The following is a 16,159-nucleotide window of genomic DNA, read 5'->3' as shown; positions in this document are numbered from 1 at the left end:
TTCCTTCCTCTCTGTAAAAAAAAAAAATTAAAAATCAATAAAATATATTTTAAATAAATAAAATAAAAACCAATATAAAAAAAGGTTAATGCACACCAAGTTTCTGAGCCTTTTTAAGAAATTAAATATATATATGTATGTGTATATATATATTATTGCTTTCAGAGAAGGGAAAGAGGAGAGAAACATCAATGACAGAGGGTCATTGATCAGCTGCTTCTTGCACGCCCCCTAGTGGGGATCCAGCTCCAAACCCAGGCTTGTGCCCTGACTGGGAAACCTGGATCTTAGGTCCATGCTCAACCACTGAGCCAGGCAGGGCTGAGCCTTCCTTAACCTCAAAGTGCGCACCTCTTTGAACCTAAATGAAAATGAATGAATCAAATGGTGAAAGGAAGTTGACCAACATGCGTTTATGTGAAGCTGTGCTGCGCTCCAAGTTTCTTGCTTAACCGCCTGGGAATTCGAAAAGAAATCTGCTCAGTTTACAGGCGCCAACAGAGGCCCGCCCGCTGTCCCCTATTTGCCAGGGACGCACTCTTCGTAGTGCGGCTGCGCGGTGGAGGTTACTGTCCCTTTACCGCCGCCGTCGGCCAGGAGGCTCATCGGCGTGCTCCTATTGGCTGGGCGCGTTTGGCGCCAAAGCGCAGATCCGCGGCGCAGGCTAGATCAGGAGCGGTGGGACCCGGAACTGCGGGGTCTGAGAATTGCGGCCGGGACCCGAGGAGGACAGTTTGGCGTGAAGCGGGCAGTTGACGAGGCCACGGGCCTGGGGCGACTGCGCCATGTTCTGCGACAGGGCCATTGAGCTGGTCCGCGAGCTGCACCGGGCGCCCGAAGGGCAGCTGCTGGCCTTCAATGTGAGGGGGACCGGGTGGACGGGATGGGCGTGTTGGTGTTCTTCGCTTAACCAGACGTTTATTGCTTGCCTGGTCATCTAGCATTTGCTGTGCACGCCTGGCAAAAGCTGGGCTTCGGCCCTAGCCGGTGTTGCTCAGTGGCTAGAGCGTCGGCCTGCGAACTGAAGGCTCCCGGGTTCCATTCTGGTCAAGGGCACGTACCTGGTTGCAGGCTCCATCCCCAGCCCCAGGGCAGGGTGCGTGCAGGAGGCAGCCAATCAGTGTGTCTCTCTCACATCTATGTTTCTCTCTGTATCTCCCCCTCTCTTAAAAAAAATCCATGGAAAAATATCCTCGGGTGAGGATTAAAAATACTTTAAAAAATTTTTTTTAAAAAAAGCTAAGCCTCTGGAGCCAGGCTGGGATTCTGGCCCTGTCGGGTGACTTGGAGTCCATTGCTCAAGCTTTCTGTGTGCCCAGTTTCCTCTTCTGGGAGAACGGGGATGATGATGAAAATAGTGCCCGGTTCTTGGTGTAGGGAGGGCTCAGCGAGATGGCATACTTAGGGCCCTGAACAATACTCCGCACAGCAGTAACTAAGTCTTTCTGCTGCTGCCGCTACTAATAACTGTTACGTTTTTTCCTGTTTTTTTTTATTGCTACTACCCCAGTCGGTGTGAAACAGTTGATGTACGTGATCTCTTGTTCTTTTTATAATCCTGCGATGTTTAAACTGTTGTTTTCCATTCTTTCTGTCTCTGTTCTAGATATTTCAGATTAAGTGGACTCATACAATATTTGTCCTGTGTGTCTGGCTTGTTTCACTCAGCGTAATGTTTTCAAGGTTGATCCGTGTTGATGCATATACTGCATTGCTTTTTTTGTTTTGTCTTTTTTTTTTTTTTCTCATTCTATTACGCTTTTTGTTGTCCCCCATTCTCACCCTTTTTATCCACCTCCACCCAACCCTGCCCAGCCTCTCTCTGATCATCATCACACTGTTTGTGTCCACGGGCTAACTGCATTGCTTTTTATGGCCAAATAATATTCCATCAAAGGGATATATACCATATTTGATTTATCAGTTCATCAGGGAATACATTCAACTTTTTGGCTATAATGAATAATACTGTTTTAAACATTTGTGTACATGTTTTTGTAAGATGATGTTTTTAATTCTCTTGAGTATATGCCTAGGAGTGGAATTGCTGGCTAATATGGTAATATGTTTATCTTTTTTGAGGAACCATTAGATTTTTTCCAGTGCTGTACCATTTTACATTCCTATCTGCAATGTACGAGGGTTCTAATTTCTCCCCATCCTCGCCAACACTTATTATTATAGCCATCATAGTAGGTATGAAAGGACTATTGCTTGTTGATATGATATGTAAATCAAATATAAACATAGTATAGATAGAATATTGCTGCAGACTTGGTGGGGGAATTAATGAATATGGATCAATATCATTTTGTATATTCTAGGAGGATGGACTCAGGCAAGTTCTGGAGGAGATGAAAGGTTTATATGAACAAAACCAGTCTGATGTGTAAGTTTTGATAAAATTCATATTTTAAAACAATTGAAGAAATGTAATATGGAAAGATAATCTTACATCAGTTTTTAGATGTGACTTTTTTTTAAAATTCTGAGTGTCATTATACTCTAGGTATCTTATATAATAAAAGGGTAATATGCAAATTGACCCTAATGGCAGAACAACCGCTTGACCAGTCACTATGAGGCACACTGACCACCTCTTGGTCCCTTTCCCGGGCTGGCAGGCTCCCATCGTCCAATGACGAACAGGGAACTGGGGGCAGGGCCAGCAGCCAGCAGCTGGGGAAGATGGCCCTGATCACAGGCCAGGCCTAGGGATCATACCCGTACACAAATTTTGTGCGCCAGGGCCTCTAGTACTGTATAAAAGGGATTTGTGTTGATCATGGCTATCTCTACAGGGGTTCAGGTAGTGCTTGGCATATGGTACATGTTCAATAAATATTTGTTATTTGACTGATATGACTTAAAAGATATTAGGGTAAACCAAAAAGAGATGAGAGTTGAGCAAATAAAAACCCTAACAAACTGAAATGTATGGTTTCCACTGCTTGCTTTCGCTTATAGAATGAGAGAATGGGTATTTAGTAAACTTAGCAGGAACAGTAGTGATTCCAGTAGCATGAGTGAAGGTCATTGAGAACTAAGGCTACAAAATGCTACAGATTGGATGTGAGAAGGCTCTAGATTTATAGACTAGTTAGAGCTAAGCATTTGGGCTGTATAACAAACTTCAGAGGTCCCTGTGATTTGGTGAAGAGTAAGACACTAAAGAGTCTTAAAGACACCAAATTCTAATCAGAAGGGAGGTATTCAGATCTCAACCTAGAGCAGCGGTTCTCAACCTGTGGGTCGCGACCCCTTTGGCGGTCGAACGACCCTTTCACAGGGGTCGCCTAAGACCATCCTGCATATCAGATATTTACATGACGATTCATAATAGTAGCAACATTACAGTTATGAAGTAGCAACGAAAATAATTTTATGGTTGGGTCATAACATGAGGAACTGTATTTAAAGGGCCAGAAGGTTGAGAACCACTGACCTAGAGAGAAGTTATATGTGACATGGTTTCATCTTTGGCCTTGTTAAGTACAATGTTTTTATTAGTTACTTGGATATTCAAATCAGTAGCATGGTGGAGTTTATAGAACAACAAGAATACTTTCAGCTACATTGTTTAAGGATGGATACAGAAAAGTCTTTATGGAATGTGGGACTGAACCGAAACAGATTTGCAGTAAATCTAAAGTCCTAAAGGGAATTTCCTGAGACATTCATTCATTCACTCAACAAGTATGTATTGAACAATTATGCGCTGAAAAATGGCTCTGATTGTAAACACAGTAGTCAAGATTTCTGTCACTATGGCCCTCACAGTCTAATGCAGAAGACCGATAGACCAAATTGGGATACATGCTATGAAAGAACACAACAGAGTGCTAGGAGAGAGAACACTGAAGTGAAGATATAATCAGATCAAGGAATCTGAGAATTTCTTTCCAAAGAAGAGACATTTCAGCTGAGGCCTGAAGGAGAAGCAGGTTTTCAGCTAGGTAGTAATTGTGGCAGAGAGCATTCCAGATAGAGGGAACAGCATATGCAAAGTCCCAGAGTCATGAAAGAGGGTGGGATGCTCAGGAAACTGTGAAAGAAGGCCAGTGTGGCTTAAGCTTATAAGCAAGCAAAGCATGACACCGCGTAAGATTTTTAAATGTGTGGGGCAGGTGGTAGTAAGATTTTTAAATGTGTGGGGCAGGTGGTAGTAAGATTTTTAAATGTGTGGGGCAGGTGGTAGTAAGATTTTTAAATGTGTGGGGCAGGTGGTAGTAAGATTTTTAAATGTGTGGGGCAGGTGGTAGCATGTTTGTGCTTTGAAAGATCACACTGACTGCTGTGTGGACAGTGGAAGGAGAAGCTGCAAGGAGAGGGAGGCATGCTGGTCATCTAGGTGACAGGACAGGTGACTTGGAGTAGATAAAAAGTGAATAGGTTAAAAACATGTTTGGATGTGGCCTAATAGACCTTAGTCCAGTAAGGGAATGATTTTCCTGTATTTGTACCATTTGCAAATTCATAATCCCAAAATTCTATTCCTTATCCTCCTAGTTTCTTTTTAAGGGGATGATCACTATTACCAGTTTCTGGTTAAACTTATTTGTCACAAGAAATCTATTTTAAATTACTCATGTGAATGCAAATTTTTTAGCAAATCCTTCTGTACTTAATAAAGCACTCTGAAGTTAAGTTAGATGTATTTTATTTGTACTATTACTTTGTAATCCAGAGCACATTGTAAACAATGTGGCGAATAATCTGACTTAGAAGTGTGTACAACAGATCTATAAGACATGATTGGGTGGCACATGTATTTTGGCTCTGTTTGCAGGGCCTGCAGCATACACTGCATGAAGGAGTTGTTTTTTATATTTATCTGGTTCCTTTTAAAACTCTAAATTTGGTTCTTATTCTTTTTTTTCTTTTTTTTAATATATTTTATTGATTTTTCACAGAGAGGAAGGGAGAGAGATAGAGAGTTAGAAACATCGATGAGAGAGAAACATCGATCAGCTGCCTCCTGCACATCTCCCACTGGGGATGTGCCGGCAACCCAGGTACATGCCCTTGACCGGAATCGAACCCGGGACCCCTCAGTCCGCAGGCCGACGCTCTATCCACTGAGCCAAACCGGTTTCGGCTGTTCTTATTCTTTCTGTACATCTGGTCTTGTTTTGTTTTTGTTTTTCCAATTTTTAAAATATACATAACAAAATTTGCCATATTAACCATTTTTAAATGTACAGTTCAGTAGTGTTAAATGCATTGATAATGTGCACTATCACCACCATCCATCTTCTTAACTCCTCATCTTGTAATAATGAAATTCTATACCCATAAACAACTGTACATTTGATTTTAAAATGTCATACTTGTCCAATATCTAAGGAGAGGAGTGAAGGACCATGTTGACTCCCATTTTTAGTCACTTAATTATAATGGGCAGTAATACATATAAAAAATATAAGACCATAATGTTATGAACCATGACATTGTTTTGTCTCTTATCCTAGCATGATAAAGGGATTCCAATGTTTATCTTTTGGAAATAACGGAGATTAATCAGTGTACAAAAGTGCAAAGTATTAAATCATTAAATGAAATGCTGATAACCTGATCTTAGGCAAATTATTTGGCTTTAGGCTTTTTTATCTTTTAACATATTAATAAAAGCTCTGAAATAGAGGTAGGTACTGCTTAGGTTAACTGCTAATAAAAGAAAACCAAAAAAACAGGTACACCTCTATGTTCATAGCAGCACAATTTACAATAGCTAATATTTGGAAACAGCCTAAGTGCCCATCAGCAGATGAGTAGTTTAAAAAACTGTGGTACATCTACACAATGGAATACTACGCTGCTGTAAAAAAGAAAGAACTTTTACCATTTGCAACAGCATGGATGGACCTGGAGAGCATTGTGCTAATCGAAATAAGCCAGTCAGAGAAAGATAAATATCACATGATATTACTTGTTTGTAGAATATAATGAACAATATAAACTGGTGAACAAAAATAGATCCAGAGACATAGAAACATTGAACAGACTGTCAAACCTCAGAGGGAAGGCAGGGGAGGGTGGGGTGAGAGATCAACCAGAGGACTTGTATCCATGCATATGAGCATGATCAACGGACAATAGGGGTGTGGGGGGCATGTGCTGGCAGACAGGAGCAGGTGGGGAGAGGTCAATGGGGGAAAAAGAAGACATATGTAAAACTTTCAACAATAAAGAATTAGAACAAATGAAAAATAAACATATAAGTCAGTTTTTAGTTGGCTTTAAAAATTTTATTTATACTGAAATAGACATATTTGTTCTTTTCCTATTCAAATTTTACTAGGAATGAAGCGAAGTCAGGTGGACGAACTGATTTGATACCAACCATCAAATTTCGACACTGTTCTTTGCTAAGAAATCGACGCTGCACTGTAGCATACTTGTAAGCCTCTCAGATTTTGCTTGGGGTGTTAGGGAATAATGGAGGATTTTCCATGTGGTTTTCTTTTAACCATTTCAAATGGAAAACAGAAATTCTTAGATTTGTCTCTCTATAAACATTCTAAATTCTTTTTTCCATTTAAAAAATTTTATTATGAAAAATTACAATATTCATAAAACTAGGGAGAATAATGTTATGAACCCCCATGGACCCATCATACATGTGTAACAATTTTTAACATTTTGCCATAAATGTTTTTGTTTTTTTTGTTTAATATTTTTATTGATTTCAGAGAGGAAGGGAGAGGGAGAGAGAGACAGAAACATCAGTGATGAGAGAGAATCATTGATCAGCTGCCTTCTGCACACTCCACACTGGGGATCACCCACCCCACCCTGGAGATCGAGCCAGCAACCCAGGCATGTGCCCTGACCAGGAATCGAACTGTGACCTTCTGGTTCATAGGTTGACGCTCAACCACTGAGTCATTCCGGCTGGGCTGCCATAAATGTCTTATATTGTTTTATTTATGCTACACTATTGTAGAGCATCATGACATTTTTACCACTGAATACTTTAGTATGCATCTCTAATCAATAAGATTTCTATCTAATCAACATTCATATTTTCTACCTTGTCCCCAAGATGACTTCTCACAGTTTGTCTCATGAGCCAAATAAAGTCCACATACTAGTAGTCCATTTAGATTAATGTGAGTCTCGAGTCTTTCCTGATCAAAACAGCTTCTGATATCCCTTTTGTTAAGCATCTAATACCTTCTTAATCTCCTAGGTATGACCGATTGCTTCGGATTAGAGCACTTAGGTGGGAATATGGAAGTGTTCTGCCAAATGTTTTACGATTTCACATGTCTGCGGAAGAAGTAAGTTATCACTGTTATTCAAATTTATAAATTTGGAAAATGCTGAGGTTCTGGCATTGTTCTGTAATATATTTATTAGTATTTATCTTGTTGTTTTTTGTTTGTTTTAACATTTTTATTATGTAATAAGTAGTCTAGATTTGGAAAAATCAGTATCAAAAATATAAAAAACATTTTATAATATTAGTATATAAACATAAGTCATTCGTGTCTAAAGACAAAAATGATTCTTAGTTGTACAAATAATCAGAAATAACATTTAATCATAGCAGTAACAGTGGAAATTTTAACTTTTTCAGAAGTAAAAAATTTTAGTAAGAATAAAAAAATCAGCACAAAACTGCAAAGATTTGGGAGCTTCTCTATGAGCTAAGAATGTTCTGTTTTCCGAAAAAGCTACCAAATAAGAAGATACGATTTTTTTTCTTTTTTTAAAAAGTAGACTGAATAGGCAAAGATCATTTCTCCCTGAATTGTTTGTTTTTTCTGTTTATTATTCATAAGGTTCTTAGTTTCATAATTCTAGTATAACTTTTTATGTAAGTTTAAACACACACAAATGCATATAAATGAGATGAAAATTTTAAAGCTTAGATTTCAGCCTTTAGATATATTAACTGTCATTAATTTATATAAAACTATGAATGTACTACATCCATTTATCATCATAATTACAGCTTTACAAAGACCAAATATGTGTTGCTTATTTTGCATTGCCTTTGTAATTTCTATCTTTAAACTTTCAATCTCTTAGAAAGTGTCCAGATAACCAAAGATTTCAGATAACCAAAGTTTATCTATAAATTAGTTTAATATTAGTCCCTAAGGATGTTGGAAATTATATTTATTTATTTTTATTTATATATGTGTATATATATTGATTTCATAGAGGAAGGAAGAGGGAGAGACAGATAGAAACATCAGTGATGAGAGAATCATTGATCGGATGCTTCCTGCAGCCCCCCTATTGGGGATTGAACCCGCAGCCTGGGCAAATGCCCTGACTGGGAATCAAACGGTGATCTCCTGATTCATAGGAGGATGCTCAACCACAGCCTCATCAGCCAGGCTTATTTATTTTTAATTAATTAATTTATTTATTTATTTATAATTCTTTTTTGTTGAAAGTATTACATATGTCCCCTTTTTTTCCCCATTGACCCCCTTCAGCCCACCCCCCCACCCCACCCCAGGCCTTCAGGCCCCTATTGTCTGTGTTCATGGGTTCTGCATATATTCATACAAGGCCTTTGGTTGATTACCTCCCACCCACCCACCCTCCCCTGCCTTCCCTCTGAGATTCTGCACTGTGTTCCATGCTTCCATGTCTCTGGATCCACTCTGTTCATCACTTTATTTTGTTACTTAGATTCCACATATGAGTGAGATCATGTAATACTTGTCTTTTGCTGACTGAACTATTTCACTTAGCATGATACTCTCCAGGTCCCTCCATGCTGTCTCAAAGGATAAGAGATCCTTCTTTTTTACTGCTGCATTATATTCCATGGTATAAATGTACCACAGCTTTTTTATCCACTCATCTACTGATGGGCACTTGGGCTGTTCCAGATCTTAGCTATTGTAAATTGTGCTGCTATGAACATAGGGGTGCATACATTCTTTCTGATTGGTGCTTCGGGTTTCTTAGGATATATTCCTAGAAGTGGGATCACTGGGTCAAATGGCAGTTCCATACGTAATTTTTTGAGGAAACTCCATACTATTTTCCATAATGGTGCACCAGTCTGCATTCCTATAGCAGTGTAGTAGGGTTTCCTTTTCTCCACATCCTCCCAGCACTTGTCATTTGTTGACTTGTTGATGGTAGCCATTCTGACAGGTGTGAGGTGATATACCTCATTGTTGTTTTAATTTGTATCTCTCTGATGATCAGTGACTTTGAGCATTTTTTCATATGTCTCTTGGCCATCTGTGTGTCCTCTTTGGAGAAGTGTCTGTTTAGGTCCTTTACCCATTTTTTAATTGTATCATTTGTCTTCCTTTTAAGTTGTATGAGTTCCTTATATTTGGGATATTAACCCTTTATCAGATGTGTCATTGTCAAATATGTTCTCCCATACAGTGGGCTCTCTTTTCGTTGTGTTGATGGTTTCTTTTGCTGTACAGAAGCTTTTTATTTTGATGTAGTCCCATTTGTTTATTTCCTCTTCAGTTTGCTTTGGGAGATGTATCTGTAAACATTGCTACGAGAGATGTCTGAGATTTTGCTGCCTCTGGTTTCTTCTGGGATTTTTATGGTTTCCCAACTTAAGTATTTTATCTATTTTGAGTTTATTCTTGTGTATGGTGTAAGTTGGTGGTCTAGTTTCTCTTTTTTTTGCATGTATCTGTCCAATTTCCCAACACTATTTATTGAAGAGACTGCCTTGACTCCACTGTATGCTCCTTTGTCAAATATTAGGTGATCGTAAAAAATATATACATTAATTGAGCGTAATGGCTTGGGTTGATTTCTGGGTTCTCTGTTCTCTTCCATTGATCTATATGCCTGTTCTTGTGCTAGTACCAGGCAGTTTTGATTACGGTAGCTTTGTAGTATAACTTGAGGTCTGGTATTGTGATTCTTCCAACTTTGTTTTCCTTTCTCACGATTGCTGCAGCTATTCGGGGTCTTTTCTTAAAAAATATATTTTATTGATTTTTTTACAGAGAGGAAGGGAGAGGGATAGAGAGTTAGAAACATCGATGAAAGAGAAACATCGATCAGCTGCCTCCTGCGCACCCCCCACTGGGGATGTGCCTGCAACCCAGGTACATGCCCTTGACCAGAATCGAACCGGGGACCTTTCAGTCTGCAGGCCGACGCTCTATCCACTGAGTCAAACCTGTCAGGGCTTGGCTCTTTTTTGATTCCATATAAATTTTTGGAGTATTTGTTCTAGCTCTGTGAAATATGCCATTGGTATTTTAATTTTAAAAGATGAGTATACAATTTCTGCAAGTTTGTTTTCTTAAAACTTTGTCAAATGCATCTTTATGTTTGCAGGTTGAATGGTTCAATCATTATAAAAAGTCTCTTGCTACTTATATGAGGTCATTGGGCGGAGATGAAGGTTTAGATATTACACAGGATATGAAACCTCCCAAAAGTTTATATATTGAAGTAAGTATACTTAAAAGTGGATTTTTATTTAATGCATAGACTGTGCTGCCTTTTGTCTGTGGGGTATATGAATATATATTAATTTATTTTTTAAAAGAAAGGGAAAAATAAACTGAAACCAAAAATGTTACCTATAGGTGAATGATGGGGCTAGGATAGAAAAGCTAAAATATTCTGAATAGACCTGTTTTAATAGTTTTGACTTTGGAACCATGTCAACAGTTATATATGTGTTTACATGGTTCCAAAGCCTAAGCGACTGTCCGACCAGTAGCTATGATGTGCAATGACCACCAGGGGCAGACGGTCTGACCAGTAGCTATGACACACCCTGACCACCAGGGGGCAGACACTCAAGGCAGGAGCTGCCGAGCTGTGGTGATTTGGCAGCTGCGGTTCTCAGGTGACATACCTGGAACCAGAGAGGAGGGAGCCTGATTCCAGGGTGTGTCACCCAAGGACCACCCTCTCGCAATCTGGGACCCCCTCAGGGGATGTTGAAGAGCCAGTTTTGGCCGATCCCTGCAGGCCAGGCTGAGGGACCCCATGGGTGCACGAATCTGTGCACCAGGCCTCTAGTTTTATATATTATTAAATCAAAGTAGAAAACCAACCCACAAATTTTGAAAGCAAAATGAAACCAATGAACCTATGTTTTACATTGGTGAATTAGTCAAACTGGAATTATTTTAAATTACTTTAAAACACATAAATTGATTATATGTTGGTAGTGGTTATGTTCTAAGGATGAAAAGAATTACAAACATATCAATGTATTTTTATAGTCATATTCTCAGTAATAATAATTACTGTTATTTTGAAACATCATATGAAACAACTTATATGTTGAAGAATAGAGCAAAAAAATATAGCAGTAGGAACCAAGATTTTTAAAATAAAAGAGATTTGAATATTAAAATGAAAAGTTAAGTGAAAATTCTGTATTCCCAAACTCAAGTTTGAAGTATCAGCATGGAGTCCAGTTGAATCATCTCCTTTTATTTATTTATTTTTAATTGATTTCAGAGAGAGAGGAAGGGGGAGAGGGAAAAAAGAAACATTGATGTGAGAGAAATATCCATTGGTTTCCTCCTCATACGCGCACCAACCTAGGATCAAACCTATCACTTAACCAGCACTTGAACCTGCCCCTTTTGGTGTACGGAATGGTGCTCCAACTGAGCCACACCTGCCAGGGCAGGGCCATCTCTTTTTCTTTTTGTTAAAGTACTTTTTAGCTCTTTCCACCGAAAAAACCAGCCCATTAGTCATGAGCATTCAAAATGTGGAGTCTGAATGCCATTTTTCCCAGTAAAAACAAACAAACCAGGACTCCTTGGGGATAAAAAGGCTAATTCTTGATCTTAAAAAAATGTACAAACTGAGCATGGGATACCCTGTCTTTCTAGAAAGCACGAAAAGTATCAAGGTCTATGTGAGTGCTCTAAAGTTTGGGAACTGATTTGAAGGAGTTCCCACTTGCCAAAGAAGGGGCATTTTAAGCATGAAAGTGAATAGTAACTGCATTGAATTGAGTCACATCTTCAGATGGTGAGACTTACTGCTGGAGTTGGCTTTACCAATACTAATTCTAGTATTTAGGAAAATAAACTCCAGTCCTGAGTTCTTACAGAAGATGAAAAGATGTCCTGGTTTCCTGTGGCAGCAGTTGGAACTATAGTCAGGAATGTAACCTTCTCTCTAGGAACATTTTGCTCTGCAGTTGTAGAGGGTCTCTCAAAAGGCAGTCTTATACCTCCCGCCTAACTAAGAACCTCTCCTGATTCTTACAACATGAGTCTGCATCTGCTCTTCCATAGTTTACTTGTAAGTATTTTTGGGAAAGAGTCTGTCAAATGAAATTGGAAAAATCTTTTTATTTTATTTTATTTTATTTTTAAATGTATTTTATTGATTTTTTACAGAGAGGAAGGGAGAGAGATAGAGAGTTAGAAACATCGATGAGAGAGAAACATCGATCAGCTGCCTCCTGCACACTTCCTACTGGGGATGTGCCCGCAACCCAGGTACATGCCCTTGACCGGAATCGAACCTGGGACCTTTCAGTCCACAAGCCGACGCTCTATCCACTGAGCCAAACCGGTTTCAGCAGAAAAATCTTTTTTAAAACAAGTTTTGCAGACTCACCTATGGTCTGTTTTCAGATATTGATATTTCATGGAAGGGAACCATAAAGAGGCAGGTTGGAATTGATCTAGAACATTCTCTTTTCTTTGTAAATATATATTTTAACTGCTTGGTAGTTCAGGATTTACAGTGGGAAAAGAATGCAATGATGTCTCCCCCTTAGCAGCTCCCTGGGTTTCCTTGCTGTCGGCACAACACACTCATACATTTGGAGATTTAGCCATTCTTCTTCCTCTCCATCAAAACAGGACAGTTAGAACCACTAGCATTCCACAGTAGGAGTATGAGGCTCAAGTACACAGAGACTATACAAACCAACAGAAAGCCCAATACTTTTACTTTGTGAGTATTTAGATAATCCTTATTTACTTTGTGGTCATTTCATATTAAAAAATAATTTAGATAAAACATCAGTTTTTCCTTTCAGGTGCGATGTCTAAAAGACTATGGAGAATTTGAAGTTGATGATGGTACTTCAGTCCTATTAAAAAAAAATAGCCAGGTATTTCTTGTCTAAAGATACTTTAAATCTTGTAAGAGTGTTGCATGATGGGAACGTTGAAAGCAGTAAAATAAACATCACCTTGTGATAACCATTTATATCTCGGCATTATGTTAGGGTAAGACTACTTTTTATAAATACAAAGAAAGGTTGAGGGAAATGTTGCATTTATTGAAAGGTTAATTAATTTCCTAGAATATTGCTTGTGTTTAACACTAAGTCTTTTCCAGGGAAATGATCGCAATGGGCTTTATTCTAGTTAAGGCACTATGAAAATGTTGGATTTAGCTCCTTTGAATTATATTTTAATAGGTGATAAGCACTTATTTTTAGCTTGTACTTTACATTATAAATCCTAGTTCTTTAGCAAACAAATGAGATAGATCAAAATTTTCTAAGTAATATATTAACAGAATTTAATAGGGAAAGACTAAAACTTTGAAGTTGTAACTGAAATCAAATTTTTCCTTACAAAATAATCTTAACATTATTGTTTCCTTAGAAATCTTCAAGTTCACATTAGATCAATGTCACATTAGCTAAATTTATCCTATTTTTTGTAGTCACATTAATACAGGAGGAAAAATGACTTAATGAAAACCACTCTTTCTTTATCTTCCATCTTTTTATCAGCCGGTTAGTGTCTTTGCTTATGCCTGGAGCAAAAGCATGCTTCAGGTTTTGTGAATCTTGGACTAATTTCCTTAAAAGAGGGTGACTTGATCTCTTATTTTACAAATACCCTTAGAGCCTTGAGTAGTTTCCTAAAACAAAGATTGAATATTTTAAAGACAGATTTTCAGGGTACACTAAATAAAATCTCTTTGTTAAGGCAAAATTTCCCTCCCAGTGTCCTCTTGGAAGTAGGATACTAATGAATTGAATAATACTAGTGGATTAATATTAATACTGATAAATTAATGCTTTCATAAAAATCTGTATTTCTGGAGGACCCAGTGTGAAGCTCTGGTTCACAAGAATAAAGCTTATCCTCATAAAGCAAGATATGAGAAAATGTCACTTTCCCCTAAACACTGTCCTGTGGTTGAATTTTTTTCTCAAACTTATGGCTGATCTTCCCACCAGTGTGCCCAGCTGGTGGTGACTGCACAGTGGCAGGGAGTCCTGGGTGGGGCTGGGGCAGGTGGAAACCCAACCAAGCCCCTCGTCCTGCTCCTGTGTTAGCTGTTTTCTGTGTGGACCATGCAGAAGCCTTCCCCTCGGTGATGCTTGTAACTTGGTTTCTCAGTATCGCCCCTCCTTTCATTATAAAAATGGGAACAAAATTTAAAAACGTAATCTGCTATAGTTGGTATTAAGGGGCTTCTAAAAATGTCTGACCACATCTAAAATCAGTTTTCTATGGAATCTGTCCATATCATATAAAATAGTAATAGTGAGATATTTTCTTACCATACATCCATTTATGCTTATCAATATGGCAAACATTTATCTCTCTAGAAATCAGAACCCCTTCTTTTTAGAAGAAATTGGAATAACTTGTAAACAACTTAATATGTCACCCCTTTTTTTCTTTTGGGGTAGTGGTGGAGATAGACCCCCTTTTTATATTATTCATTCTAAAGACTTTAATAATTCAGTTAACATGTCAGGTAAAAGTCCTTGGCCTGTGTGTTTTCTTGACACGTTTGGAGGCATGTATTTGGTCATGGGTCTTGCATAAGACCTTTGAGTTTGTGAGGAGGAACCTTCAGGCACACAGTGCTGCTGAAGTTATATTTTGCTTCCTTGAATAGTTTTGATAATTTCTCCTACTGCATTATTTCCTAAGGCTATTTGCTCTGTACTTTCTAATATTTTTCATTTTTACCAAAGTATGTCTTTCTTTGAGATTTCATTGCTCACATGAGCTTGCTTCCTGTTCCTTCTCACTCCAAAGTTTAGGAAATGTTTACTTCTGTTTTAACCCCCCGTGTGTTGAGAGGGAATCAGACAAGAAGACTCCTTTCCACTTCAGAATGAGAATCGGTGCCCTCTCAGGACATGGAGGACGAGCGTTAGCTGGCACTGGTGTCTTCACAACACAGTGTGTGAACAACACCTACTTCATAGGTTACAAATTCTTTTAATCCTTGAAAAGGACAAAGAGAAAAGTTGTCACTTGTTATTAGAATAAATGTTCAGACTCAAATCCTAGAAAAGGTTTAATGGAAACGTTTCCTTGTTGTTCTTCCTAAGGAATTGTACAACTTGTCATCTGGTGCCTAAAAATCTCACCTACCTGGGTTTTCTGTGCATGAATTCAAAATACAAACCCTAAGGAAAGTACCGACTAGAATTCAGAAGTCTTTACATTTAACTTAAACAAGCTATGAATTTGCTTATAAAATCAGAATTCAGTACAATTTCGCATACCATCAGTTTCAGTAGATGAAAACAGCAGATATGCTATAAGTTTAACTTTTAATTATATAACTGTTGGAATTTTTTTTGAATTTGAATAATATATAATCAGTTGCCGCTTTTTAATGATGTAAAATGTAATTTAAAACTCTTTTACATTCATTTCTCTTTCTCCCCCCCCCCTGTTCACTCAGCACTTTCTGCCTCGATGGAAGTGTGAGCCGCTGATTAGACAAGGTGTTCTGGAGCACGTCCTGTGGTGACTTCCTTCTGTGGAACGAGGCTGTACCCAGGCACAGACCTTACACACTTCCTTCTCCCTTCCCTTATGCCCACCCATCTCTTGTTCTAAAGGTTACAGACACTCTTTAATATAACCAGGAATACTCAGCTGAGAATGGTTTGTTTTTATATTGTATAGGATTCTTTTTTGTAATCTGCATCTATAATTATAACATTCCTACAGTTACAATGTCTCTGTGTGTGGTTTTTTTCATGAAAGTAAATGTTTATTACACTCGAATCTTTTTTTTTAAATATATTTTTATTGATTTCAGAGAGGAAGGGAGCGAGAGAAACATTAATGATGAGAGAGAATCATTGATCGGCTGCCTCCTGCTCGCCCCACACTGGGGATCGAATCCACAACCCGGCCATGTGCCCTTGACTGGAATTGAACCCGTGACCCTTCTGTCCACAGACCGACGCTCTAGCCACTGTGCCAAACCAGCTAGG

The 16,159-nt window shown here is 38.5% G+C and overlaps 1 protein-coding gene across 3 annotated transcripts; it reads left to right on the top strand.

The window, feature by feature from the left end:
- Nucleotides 1-638: 638 nt before the first annotated feature.
- On the top strand, nt 639-15,896 carry GINS1 (GINS complex subunit 1). 3 transcript variants are annotated; one of them, XM_059705366.1, is made up of 7 exons: nt 642-860; nt 2,325-2,389; nt 6,302-6,400; nt 7,193-7,283; nt 10,294-10,410; nt 12,986-13,060; nt 15,619-15,896. In XM_059705366.1, exons 1-7 carry the CDS (start codon nt 786-788, stop codon nt 15,685-15,687), a joined length of 591 nt encoding a protein of 196 aa, XP_059561349.1. In that variant the 5' UTR covers nt 642-785; the 3' UTR covers nt 15,688-15,896. The 3 variants fall into 3 exon arrangements, with proteins under 3 accessions (XP_059561351.1, XP_059561350.1, XP_059561349.1); XM_059705368.1 differs by lacking the exon at nt 10,294-10,410 and having other exon boundaries at nt 639-860; XM_059705367.1 differs by lacking the exon at nt 6,302-6,400 and having other exon boundaries at nt 640-860.
- The last annotated feature ends 263 nt before the right edge of the window (nt 15,897-16,159 follow it).

This window comes from Myotis daubentonii, chromosome 8, assembly GCF_963259705.1.
Source record: "Myotis daubentonii chromosome 8, mMyoDau2.1, whole genome shotgun sequence".
NCBI lineage: Eukaryota > Metazoa > Chordata > Mammalia > Chiroptera > Vespertilionidae > Myotis > Myotis daubentonii.
The sequence above is the reverse complement of the archived record's forward strand: the minus strand, read 5'-3'. Positions and strand labels throughout refer to the sequence as shown.

Coding starts and splice junctions, on each gene's coding strand:
- GINS1 (XM_059705366.1), top strand. CDS start 786: ATGTTCTGCGACAGGGCCATTGAGCTGGTCCGCGAGCTGCACCGGGCG. Junction 861..2,324: donor GGCAGCTGCTGGCCTTCAAT/GTGAGGGGGACC, acceptor TGTATATTCTAG/GAGGATGGACTCAGGCAAGT. Junction 13,061..15,618: donor TATTAAAAAAAAATAGCCAG/GTATTTCTTGTC, acceptor CTGTTCACTCAG/CACTTTCTGCCTCGATGGAA.